At 38.0% G+C, this 12,916-nt stretch overlaps 1 protein-coding gene across 3 annotated transcripts in view; it reads left to right on the forward strand.

The window, feature by feature from the left end:
- Positions 1-12,916, forward strand: part of ARHGAP26 (Rho GTPase activating protein 26) — a 285,303-nt gene that overhangs the window by 89,504 nt on the left and 182,883 nt on the right. For all 3 annotated transcript variants that reach the window (XM_058171506.1, XM_058171507.1, XM_058171508.1), the window contains exons 3-4: positions 3,661-3,722; positions 10,488-10,559. In XM_058171506.1, coding sequence (XP_058027489.1) covers positions 3,661-3,722; positions 10,488-10,559 — 134 coding nt within the window. The remainder of the gene's footprint in view (positions 1-3,660; positions 3,723-10,487; positions 10,560-12,916) is intronic.

Raw genomic sequence — 12,916 nt, forward strand, 5'->3', positions numbered from 1 at the left:
GCCTTATATGGGAGCCTTATATGGGAAAAATAGCATTAGTAGTAGATGTAACTATATCCATAGTAGAACCCACAAATAGTGTTCTGTTGTTGATGTAGCAGATTAGATAACTACATGATCTTGTAAGGAACTTCTGGTAAACCAGGTAAGGTGTTCAAAAATTTCAAGATAGGGGCCATTCACCCTGGTGCTACTCTGCATTATGAAACAGATGCACAGTATAAACCAAATTCAAGGGCCATCTTATGAAGATTGCATGACAATGACACAGTCGTACACTGCTGTAAGTTACTGAAACCATGTTTCTGTGCTCAGGTAGGAATGCAATTGGTGTACCCTTTGAAACTGATTAAAGGCAATCCTTTGCCTCTAAGTTTTGTGGCTGTCCTGCATCAGTGCTGAATCGAGGAGCACCCCCAACCTGCAAACCTTAAAGAGGAATGCAACTTTGTCCGGAATCAGTATTTTTCCTTAATCCTGAAATCCAGCCCCAGAAATAGTAACAATTCATGTTCAATTTCACTTTGCCTCTCACATTCGGTCTCTTACAACTTGTAGATGTTCAGAGGCTCCAAGAATGTTATGTATCAAAAACACGTAGACTACTAAGGCCAAATCTATATATTCTTCTCAGTGAGTTCATATTAATGCTAGATATCATGAGAAATAAATCCTTGCAGGACACTACATTTTCCCAATATCTGTTTTTGGTAGCTTTCAAAAACAACTTTGGTAGCAAGTAGCAATGATTCCTACTCCCCAATTCTTTCAAGGGTAACAAACAAATGGGGACTGGTGTCAAAAGTAACTGAGAGATCTTGTAATATAAATAGGATTGCAGCACTTCATGTTCTCCTGATACAGTTTATCCATCAAGGCTGTCTATGTCAGATTCAGGTCCAAATCTAGAAAAAAAAGTAAAATCACCTGTAAGAGTTTCTTTAGCTTGGCTAAATACGAAAATTGGGCGGTCATTGTTAAACTTGGTCAGGCAAAAAATGGTTCTCTATGCAAAGACTTGACCATCGCTTTCTTTAAGGGGTTTGGAATGTGGTGGATTGGGCGAACTGGTAGCGGCGGTGGCAGGAGGCTCCACCCACCCACCCGGATGTCTCTGCACATGCACAGAAGCGTCACACGCCTGCGCGCCCATTAGCAAACCAGTAGCGAATGAAATTGAAACCCACTACTGGTTTGGAAACTCTACCCAAAGAAGAGAAAATTAATAAACTCGGGAATAGAGTCTTTTGAGGGTCTTATAAACCAAGCTATGGAACGATCTAACATAAAGTAATGGCACAAATAGTTCCAAGAACTTTATCCACTTCCTCAGAAAACAAATGCCCGAACAAAAACCAGAATGTGAATGTTATTTATTTGCTCCCAAAGATTTTGTTTAAGACAGGATACATTTCTTTTGTGTATCTATTTAGACCTATTTGTGAGTACATGTTGAAGACAATTTCTCATCTGAAAGTGCAGACTATCTTTACTGAATAATCTTCCCTGTTGCTCATCAAACCAAACAGAAAATAGAACCAAAAAACAAAAAACAGAAAAGGCTTATGTTTGCCTTGCTACATGAGCCAAGAGTAGTGCTTGGAGACAAGATTGTTATGTCAACCATTTGCATTGTTTCGTATCACATTCAGAAACCCCTTAATTTGATTTGTTTGAGAAATAATGAACACAAAAGGATTAGCTTACCTTAATCTTGCACTTGTTAAAGAGGCTTAGTTTTTATATAGACCATGCCAGATGGACTGATCATACTTCAATACTCGTGTATGCTCTGAAATGAGTGCCAAGTGGTCGCTAATTTTGAGGGCTGTGCAATGGTTTGTGTTCTGTTATTGATTTGACTGGTTGTCAAATGATGCTGTTGTCTTCTCAGATATGTAGCTGCAAACACGCAAACATACATGCATATAAAGCATACACTTAAAATTAAATGACAATGTTGATAACATCGTATAAAGTTAAACCTTGTTTCTATGGGCTACCATTTAAGCAGTGCCCATTGCACAGATGGAAAACACTTTTACTGATTTTTAAGAAATTCACTATTATGGCATTATAATGTTCCAGCACTAAGTACCTCTAATGTCTGTGTAAACATAAATAAGTGAAAGACCTATTTCCAATCCCCTGTCAGCCTCTTGACAAAGATTGCAGTGACTGATTTAATATTTTTTCTTACGTTTTGTATTTTTATCTAATTATACTTCATTTGGTCCTATGTATTCAAAATCATACAGACATAGTGTAAGTATATGATTGGGTAATGGGTAGGGTATGCGTGTAGGGATGGTGTATTTGTGCATACATGTATGCATTAATATATTCGTGCATGTGGGTGTGTTCCTCTAGTTACCTATCAGAAGATATAAATGTGCTTAAAAGATAACTGCAAAATTAAAGTTCTCACACATGGATGTCAAATATATAGTCCCTTTACAAAGAATGTATCTTAGAAAGGTGGACAGGTAACAAGAAAGAGAGTGCTTGGGAAAGACTAGAATATGGTATTACAGTACTTTGAAAGCACAATGTCTTCAAATAGCATGGAAACAAATAGCTGAGAAAGAAAACTAATATGGATAGTGCTATTTAAACGTTGGCTCTTCAATAGGACACAGTTGCCTTGTTTCTGGAAGGTAATAAAGGCCGAGGTAGAAAGGTAGGCCAAACGAGCCTGACTAGGTGGCTCAGTGGCTAAGACACGAGCTTGTCGATCAGAAAGGTCAGCAGTTTGAATCCCTAACATAGAATCTGGCATAGAATTTTTAGATGTTACTATTGGTTTTAAATTTTTAATTGGTTTTTATGATTTTAAATGTATTTTAAATTTGGGCCAAATTTGAATAAGTTTTTTAGTTATGGTTTTATTTGTGTTGTGTTTACTGATTGTTGCTTTTACTTGGCTGTTAACCGCCCTGAGTCCTTCGGGAGAAGGGCGGTATACAAATTAAATTATTATTATTATCATCATCATCATCATCATCATCATCATCATCATCATCATTATTATTATTATTATTATTATTATTATTATTATTATTATTATTATTATAGTACAGGTCTCCTGCGTGAGCAGGAGGTTGAACTAGATGATCTCTAAGGTCCCTTCCAACTCTGCTCCTGTTACAATCCATGACTTGGACTTATGCTAGTTTATTTTGTTTTCCTAGGTCAAATACATAGCCGTATTATGTCAAGAAAATTGACTTTTTCTTTCATACTATAGTTAGTCCTTGAACAAACACAAGTGGGACCATAATTTCCATTATTAAGCAAGGCAGTTAAGTGAGCTGCCTCAGTTTTAGGACTTTTTTTTTTGCCACAGTTGTTAAACAAATCATTGCAGTTGATAAACAAATTATGTGATTTTTAAGTGAAATCTGGCTTGCCCCAATGACTTTGCTTGTCGGAAGCTGGCTGGGAAGGCCACAAATGGTGATTACATGACCTCAGGATGCTACAGTAGTGATAAATACACGCTGGTTGCCAAGTATCTGAATTTTGAACCTGTGATTGTGAGATGATTGTGTGAAGACAGTCATAAGTCACTTTTTTAGTGCCATTTCCTAGACAAATGGTTGCAAGGGAAGGACTACACGTATTCAATAATCTTGATTTTCTTTGTTTTATTTCTCATAGCAAAATCCCTGCAAGAATTTGCTACTGTTCTAAGGAACCTAGAAGATGAGCGCATACGAATGGTAAGAACCTTGCCTCCTTTTAGATATAATATCCCAGATGTGCCAATATGACATCTCTGATAAAATGAAATTTTGAGGAAACTCAAGCCTTGGAGTCTTCTTTCATTGGCGGTGAGCTTGGAACCCTGACATTATCATAATTTCTGGGACAGGAATAGAAAGTAATCAGTGCTTGGAAAACACTTCAGGGTAAAATATGATGGGAATTTTTTTTTTTGTGGATGTTATTGAAATTATATGAGTATGCGTTTTCTCTTCTTAACTTACATGAACGTCATTTTAGCTTCCAGAGAGCAGTGTCCCAGGGGCTTGTAGGATAGATTAGCTCTTCTCTCTCCTTGATTTTAAAGGGAGTAAATTGATTAATAAAAGAGCTCCTTTTGGGGTCTGAGAAAATTTCCTCTACCAGCAACTTTACCAATGAGAAAAAAAAACCTCAAGAAGAGCAAGATATTGAGTCGATGGGATCGGAGACCATAAACGCGGTTAACATTTAGATTTGTTCTCAATGGGAGGATTTGGTTTTTTTAAAAAAAAGAAAGGGCAGCAAGCAGTATTATTCATATGTTTCTGTCCTGTTAATCTTCTACTAATTGGTCTTTGGAATTGTCAGGCTCATGGTCTGTATGTTTAGTATGGCTAGAAAAAGTTATTGCTTTAATTTATTCAGTAAGACCTAGAACAACTTTCTTAACTTTTTACTAGGATTTGATAGCTGTTGGCTTTGAGAAGAAATTGTGGGTAATTTTTGCAATGCTCTTGCCTGTTTTGGCCAATGGCCATGATATAACTCAACAAATTGTCAACTTCTCTGCCTAAAAGAATAGCAATATTCATCCTTAGGGAGTAAATCTTGGCAGCTTAATAATGATAGCAAACTACAGCAAACTGCCTGTCACTGAATCTATTTGGTCCTGCACTCAGAGAACAAAGATTGTATTATGCAGTCCAGCTTCTTTAGACATTTTTGCTCCCAGTGTCTCTGATAGCATCACATGTGGAAGGGACTATAGATTTAAGTCATAGAATCATAGAATTGAAAGGGATCGTGGAGGTCTTTTAGTCAAACCCTTGTCCTAGTGCAGGAATCCTCATACCAGCCTGGACAAATGGCCATCTAATTTTTTCTTGAAAACCTCCACTGATGGAGCACCCATGACTCCAGGAGCAAGCTGTTCCATTGCCATGTAGCTCTAACAGTTAGGAAATTCCTTCTGATTCCAAATTTGTGTCTCCCTCCATAAAGCTTCCACTCATTGATTGTAGTCTTACCCCACCCCCCCTCCAGGCAGTAAGGAGAACAAATCTGTTTCTCTTTCCTGTGACATCGTTTCATATATTGAAAGACTGCTATCAAGTTTCCCCCTAACTTTCTCTTCTTTAGGCTAAATATACCAAGTTCCTTTAGTTGCTCTTCATAGGACTGAGCATACAAGCTCCTTATCATCTTTGTCATTCTTCTCCATACTGTTTCCAGTTCTCAGTGCCATTTTTATCAATGATCAAGACCAGACACAGTAGTTCAGGTGCAGTCTGACCAGTGCAGCAGAGAATGGTACTATCACTTCTCACAATCTCGATGAAGCCTAGTGTAGCATTGGGCTTTCTGGAAGCCACAGCACACTGCTGAATCATGCTGAATCTGTGGTCTACCAAGATATCCGGATCTCTCTTGCAAGTACTGCTGGGTAAGGCACCACTTATCTTGGATCTGTGCCTCTGGTCTGCAAGAATAATGGTGACTCAAGTGAAGAGCTAAAGGGCTATTCATGGAACTAGAGAAAGGCTCCTTTGGAATGGTGTGGAGGTTTTGTTGTACTGATGTAGATTGGCCCTTCGAATTGAGCTGGTGTGAGACTCATATAGTTCCAGGGAGGCTAGAAGCCTGGGATATAGAACTAGTTGTTGTTGTGACCCAGGCCCAAGTAGGTAGTAGTAAACACAATCAGTTCAAACACAAACAGACTTTATTAGAACAGCTTAGAATTAACTCATTCTCAGCATCTTCCAAACTAAATCAAAGCAAAGTCTTCATAACACAATTCTTCAGTCTTATCACCAACCTTGGTCTAATTAGGCAAAGAGCCCAAATGCTGTTGCTGGTCTTTTAAGCCTTATGGGTGGGGCCAAGCATTTCTTGGCCCTACTCCCGAGTCATCAATTTTCAATATAAAAATTGAATAAAATAAATAAATAAATAAATCCTCTCTGCTTTAGCTGCTCTTGCTTCATGTGTGCATTAGGAACAGGCTCCTCCTGTTCCTCTGCCTCACTACTGTCAGCCTCTGGAGGCTCCGGAGTCCGCACATCACTCCCAGATGGCCCTGGCCCCACCTCTGCCTCTGACGCAGAGCCCTCATCCGGGCCTTCTCCAGCCTCCAGGACTGGCCCATGTTCTTCCTCAGCCTCATTGCTTCTCCGACTCTGTTTTCAGCTCCACAGGCTGATGGTGGACCACAACAGTTGTTTAGAGAAGACTCGGATTGTCTTCATCCTGAATTCCCTAGAAATGCTTGAGCTAGTTTGTACCTTGACCCTACATTCTTTTGCTTCTTCTCTTATCTCTTGGGCTATTCATAGATCTTGCTTCTGCTTCACACTCTGGCTGGGTGTTTTTTAGCCACAAGGAAAGTTTAGTAAGTCTGCCAAGCAGGGTGATTTCTATGTGAGAACTGGACGAAGCTGACAGTAGTTCAAGTATGAACAAAAAAACAATTGGAGGAATTCCCTCATGATGTCTTGCTTTGGGATTTAATCAAAACATGGGAAGCCAGGGATGCTACTGAGATGATTGTAACAATGACAGACAGAAAATTCACATGCAGCCCTTGTGATTGACTGCAGGAGCCTCCTATATTACTTTTGAAAAAGTTTCTGTGATTCTGTTCTCTGTGAATGAATTTCTACAGCTAATTGAATTACATTGAAAAATGTAAGAGAATTTCTCTGTCTAGCATTACTTTTGGCTATTCAAACATCCACACCAGTCTTCTGGTATCTTTAAGTGATCTTGGTCTCAAAAGTTACAGATAAAGCTGCCTTAAAACAAAAAGCTTTTCAACCAGACAATTCTTGCCTTCTATGATTCGTTGGGACTTTGTAGCAATAACAATAGCAATAGCACTTAGATTTATATACCGGTTCACAGTACTTTTCAGTCCTCTCTAAGTGGTTATAGTGTCAGCAAATTGCCCCCAGCAATCTGGGTCATCATTTTACTGACTTTGGAAGGATGGAAGGCTGACTCAACCTTGAGCCAGTCAGGATCGAACTTCTGGCAATGGCAGAGTTAGCCTCCAATACTGCATCAGTGCTCTTATAACTATAGAATATTCTATAGTTCTATATAGAATATTCTACATAATCTACATAAGTAGGAAAAGGTTGAATGGTGAAAATTAGAAAAGCTAAACAGTGTTTACACAGTTTTAAAATTAGAATTGTGTTTAGGCCCAAGGTTTTACCTTGTTTGTGGTTGCTTTCAGTACAAACATTTCCAGCCTATGATCCATATTCTATTGGAAATCTAAAAAGATAGAACAAATAGTCTGAAGCATGAAAGTTAGAATTGCAGTATTACATTGAAACACTGAAATCTCAGAAGCTTAGGGAATCTAATGAAATCATTACTATTTTAAAGATCAACTTAATTTTGAAGTTTTATGTATGTCAACCAGTAGTGAGTTTCAAAATATTTTACTACCGGTTCTGTGGGTGTGGCTTGGTAGGCCTGGCATGGTTTAGTGGGCGTGGCTTGGTGGGTGTGGGCGGGGAAGGATACTGCAAAATCCCATTCCCTCCCGATCAGCTGGGACTCAGGAGGCAGAGAATAGATGGGAGTAGAGCCAGTCAGAGATGGTATTTACCAGTTCTCCGAACTACTCAAAATTTCTGCTACCAGTTCTCCAGAACTGGTCAGAACCTGCTGAAACCCACCTCTGATATCAACTGAAATGTCCATGTGCTTCTGTGGGTTTCATTTATTTCATTTATTTCTTTGCTTTGTGTAGTTTATTTATTTATTTGTTTGTCACAACTGTATATATAAGCATAAGCATGAAAAAACTATACTATATAAAGCATATATATATAATCAAAAATATGTAATAACTATATGAAATTGGATACTATCAAAGGGAACATTAGGACAGGAATGGTAGGTACGTTGGTGCTCTTATGCACGCCCCTTACAGACCTCTTAGGAATGGGGTGAGGTCAATAGTAGATAGTTTTTGGTTAAAGCTTTGGGGATTTTGGGAAGAGACCACAGAGTCTGGCAGTGCATTCCAGGCATTAACAACTCTGTTGCTGAAGTCATATTTTCTGCAATCGAGATTGGAGCGCTTCACATTAAGCTTAAATCTATTGTGTGCTCGTGTATTATTGTGATTGAAGCTGAAGTAGTCTTTAGCTGGAAGGACATTGTAACAAATGATTCTATGAGTTAAACTCAGGTCATGTCGAAGGCGGCAGAGTTCTACATTTTCTAAACCCAGGATTTCAAGTCTGGTGGTATAAGGTATTTTGTTGTAATCAGGGGAGTGGAGAACTCTTCTTGTAAAGTATTTCTGAACACGTTCAATTGTATTGGTGTCTGAAATGTGGTATGGGTTCCAGACAGGCGAGCTGTATTCTAGAATTGGTCTAGCAAATGTTTTGTATGCTCTGGTTAGTAGTGTAGTGTTTCTGGAGAAGAAGCTACGTAAGATTAGGTTTATAACTCTTAAAGTCTTTTTTGCGATGTAGTTGCAGTGGGCTTTGTTACTTAGATCATTTGATATGAAAACTCCAAGGTCTTTAATGGGGTGGGGGTCATCTACAAGGTAATGACCATCAAGCTTGTATTTAGTGTTCAGATTCTTTTTTCCAATGTGTAAGACTGAGCATTTGCTGGTTGAGATTTGGAGTTGCCAAGTTTTTGACCATTCCGGTACAAGGGTCTTTTTGAAGGGTAGATTTATTGTTTGGTAGTGTTGAATAGATTAACATCGTCAACGAAGAGAACACAATTACTTGTAATATGGTCACAGAGATCGTTAATGTATAATATGAAGAGTGTTGGTCCAAGAACACTGCCTTGGGGAACGCCGCTATTGACAGGAACAGGATCTGATAGGGCATTGTCTATTTTGACCACTTGTTGTCTGTTTGACAGGAATCCAGTTGTGGAGGGGTCCGGAGATGCCGTAGGATTTTAGTTTTAGAAGAAGTTTGTCTTCTCTATGTACTCTAAGTACCATAGAGTCAAAAGCTTTACAGAAGTCTATGTAAATTGCATCTATTGCTTTGCCGTGATCAAGATTCGTGGTCCATATGTTTTTGCAGTGAAGAAGTTGTAAATTACAGGATAATTTTTTTCTGAAACCAAATTGTTTATTTGAGAGTAGGTTATCTGTTTCTAGGTGGAGGGTAATGGATTGGTTGATGATTGATTCCATTACTTTGCAGGTGACGCAGCATAAAGATATTGGTCTGTAATTTTCAACTAGGCTGGGGTCTCCTTTTTTGAAGACAGGAATGACCATAACTAGTGTCCAAAGTTTGGGAAAGGAGCTGGTCATGAAAGCTTTTTCAAAGATTATGCTTAGGGGTTCTGCTATATTAGTGGAAAGCTTTTTTAAGAAGTATGCACATAGTCCATCAGGTCCAATGGATAGAGATGGTTTCAGTTTGCAAAGGGCCTTTTCAACATTATCTTCTATGAAATCTATTTGTGTTAGGTCATTGTACTCATTGTTGGTACGACTGGGGAATGTTGGGTATGAGCCATTACTATTAACAGTTGGCCATTTATAATTGGCCATTTATCTTTGAGTGGCAACAAATTAAAAACAACAATACAAATGTAAACAAAAACAAAAGACATAACATCCGAAGCAGCACAGATATCCACATCAGTGAATCCTGAAAATGAACTTAGTTCACTTCCCGGCCTAGTCCCATGAAAAAGTCTGTTTTTAATACATATGAAAATCTATCTGGATTGGCATTATGGATGTTCCACAGTGTTGTAGTGATCTGCCTAAAGCAGGGGTGTCGAAACTTGGCACCTTTAAGACTTGTGGACTTCAACTCCCAGAATTTGCTGGCTGAGGAATTCTGAGAGTTGAAGGCCACAAGTCTTTAAAGTTGCCAAGTTTGGACACCCCTGACCTAAAGGAAGAGATGTGAGGGGAGGGGATCCATCAGTTTATAAGTTTGTAGGTTTTTAAAAAATCAACATTTACTTCAAGTTGAGCTCAAGTCTCAGTGGCCCCATGGATGTTCTTTGACAACAAATGGTTGTCAATTTTTTCATTGCTGCCTTTTGGAATGCTTTTTCAACTCCCCAGCCTAGTCCTTACTCATAATATTCCACAGAACTCTCCCATCAAAATACTATCCAATCCTGACCTGTTTAGCTTCCAAACCCAGAAAAGGGAAAGGTTATATACCAGCAATGTACAGTACTTAGTATTAGCAACCAGCTGTTTTTTGAAACTCTTCAATGCTCTTAATTTTTGTTTTGATTCTCTAAAGAAGCTGTGTAAAAACCACATTTTTTGAATTGTTCATCCTTCAAGCCATTATATGTTAACATCAGTTGATTTTGTAAAATTGAAATCAGGGGATCCCTAATTATATGGTGTATAAAATTCTGAATCATACAGACATTTTAGGAAGGAAAAAAATACCACATTTAGAGAGAATGATAGTAACCGAGCATGGAATGTGGATGCTTAGACTTAATAGACTGTAAGCATTTCTTTTCCATTTCCTTGGCAGATTGAAAATGCTAGTGAAGTCCTAATCACACCTCTGGAGAAATTTCGAAAAGAACAAATTGGTGCTGCTAAGGTAGGTGGATAATGTTTTCTTGCCTCTTTGAAGGAGATTTGAAAAATACACTTGAAGTATCGTTTGGAAGTTCAGCATAAATCAGTATAACATGGGCAGTTGCTTTTTCTGCCAGATACTAAATAACCTTTCTTGGCAACTTCTTCAACAGCAATCAAAAGAGGAGTGTTTGATGGTTTTCTTGCATATTTTAATTGAGAAAGTTATTGCAATTGAACAATTGTATATAGTATATAGATGGTAATAAGTGTTGGATAAGAATATTTTGATGCACCAGAGCTGGTTATGATTGGAAAAAAACATCAGAAAACAAAAACCTTGCTAGTCAACCATTTTGTTCTCATGTTAGGCAAACCAAATGCTTATCAGAAGTTTGTGACTATTTAATTAATGAGGTTAATGTATTAACAAAAGCATACAAGGATATGCTATTAGAGAGTATTGATCCATTTACTATTTTACTATTTACTATTTTACTATTTTCCATATGTTAGGTGAATATCAGAAAAGGATCATAGGTGAAAATCAAAGGAATATAAGCATGTTTATGGGAAGGGAATATGTTTCCACTGCCCAGGCAAGGACTGACACATCACATACAGATAGTGCTCAACTTATGACCACAATTGAGACCAAAATATCTGTTGCTCAGCAAGACAGTTGTTAAAGTGAGTTTTGTTCCATTTTATGACCTTGTTTCCCACAGTTGTCAAGTAACACAATTGCTACATGAATCTGGTTTCCCAATTGACTTTGCTTGGCAGAAGGTCACAAAAGGTGATCACATGATCTTGGGATAATGCAATTATGACAAGTACAATCCAGTTGCCAGCCATGTGAATTTTGATCAAGTGACCTTGGGGATGTTGTAAATCGGAAAATTAGTCATAACTCATTTCAGTGCCGTTGTAACTTTGAATGGTCACTAAATGAATGGTTGTAAGTTGAAGACTACCTGTAGTAGCTTTGGAACTAGAGAGATTCCTCATTTTTCACCATAACATTGAACCAGACAGCAAAGCATTGACTTCATTTGTTGTCACTAATGTTATCATACAGCCAAATTGTTTTGGCTGTTTAGCATAAAGAAATCATCATATTCCCAGATTACCAACTGAGGTAAGAAGAAATCTGTGGCACATCCAGTGGCATCATGGCAAAATTGCATAAGTCTGTAAAGAGTATTATGAAAACTTACTGGAAGAGTTTCATAATCTGGAATTTCCCTTCCCTCTTTTTTAAAAATAATAATGAGCTAGGTATAGCTCTACATTTTTGCTTTTCTGCTCCAAGGCATTGTACCTTCTACTCCTGCTTCGTTGCTATAACAACCTGATATTTCTGGTTAAGATAGATGATTTCCTGCCAGTTTCTTTTTTATTCAGCAGTTCGTCATACAAAATTCTCCACTGCTGCTTATTTCTGCAATATTAAGGAGTGACACCAAAGCAGGAATACAATTGTAGGAGGCATTGGAATTACCGTAATCCACTTAGCATTTGCAATAAAAGCTATCACTAGGTCCGTAGTAATAATCATGATGAATATTTTACTATTCTGGCACCTGCATAGATTTTATTCTGACTCTGCTATACACTTCATCAACCTGGTGCCTTCTGAGTACTCCTATCTTCACTATAATGCGCTATCTGCATTATCCATGATGAGGTTCCCCCTGAGGTAATCACCCTACAAGTGTTTCAAAGGATCTTGAAGACCTTGCTTTGCCAAAGCTAGTGTGATTGAAGCCCTCTTTTTTTGTTCCTCTTTGGGTTTATTATCTGCACCATCTTTGCTGGTTTTTTTCTGTTGTTTTCTTGTTTTATGTCTTTTTAACAATGTGTTAAAAATCACTGAGAGTTAGGTGGCATATAAATTATTACTTACTATGTTGGTTGTGATATTAATGGAAACATACAGATGAACATCTTCATAGCAACCATTGGTACACATTACAATCATTTGGATCAGGCATGTCAAACTGGCACCTGGATACAGCCTGTGCAGGTCACATCCACCCTGGATTTTGCAAGGCAAAATCATCCCGATACGTCCCGATATGGCTCGCGATACGATAGGGTTTAACATCTCTGATTTGGATCACTGGTATATCCAAAATCAATTAGATCTTTGTACCAGTTATCTGTAATCACATGCTCCATGTAAGAAAGGACATGCATATGCACACATAGCATGGTAGAAAAACTCACTTAAGAATTCTCCAACAATTGGAAGAGCAACAATCATTTTATTAAAACTACCAGATTAGAGCAAGTCACTAGTTTTCTGTTATCAAAAGTAGGGAATATCAGATGCTGGTTCACAGAGTTCTCATACAGAGGTTAAAGATGAATCTA

Source organism: Ahaetulla prasina, chromosome 2 (genome assembly GCF_028640845.1).
Source record: "Ahaetulla prasina isolate Xishuangbanna chromosome 2, ASM2864084v1, whole genome shotgun sequence".
Lineage (NCBI taxonomy): Eukaryota > Metazoa > Chordata > Lepidosauria > Squamata > Colubridae > Ahaetulla > Ahaetulla prasina.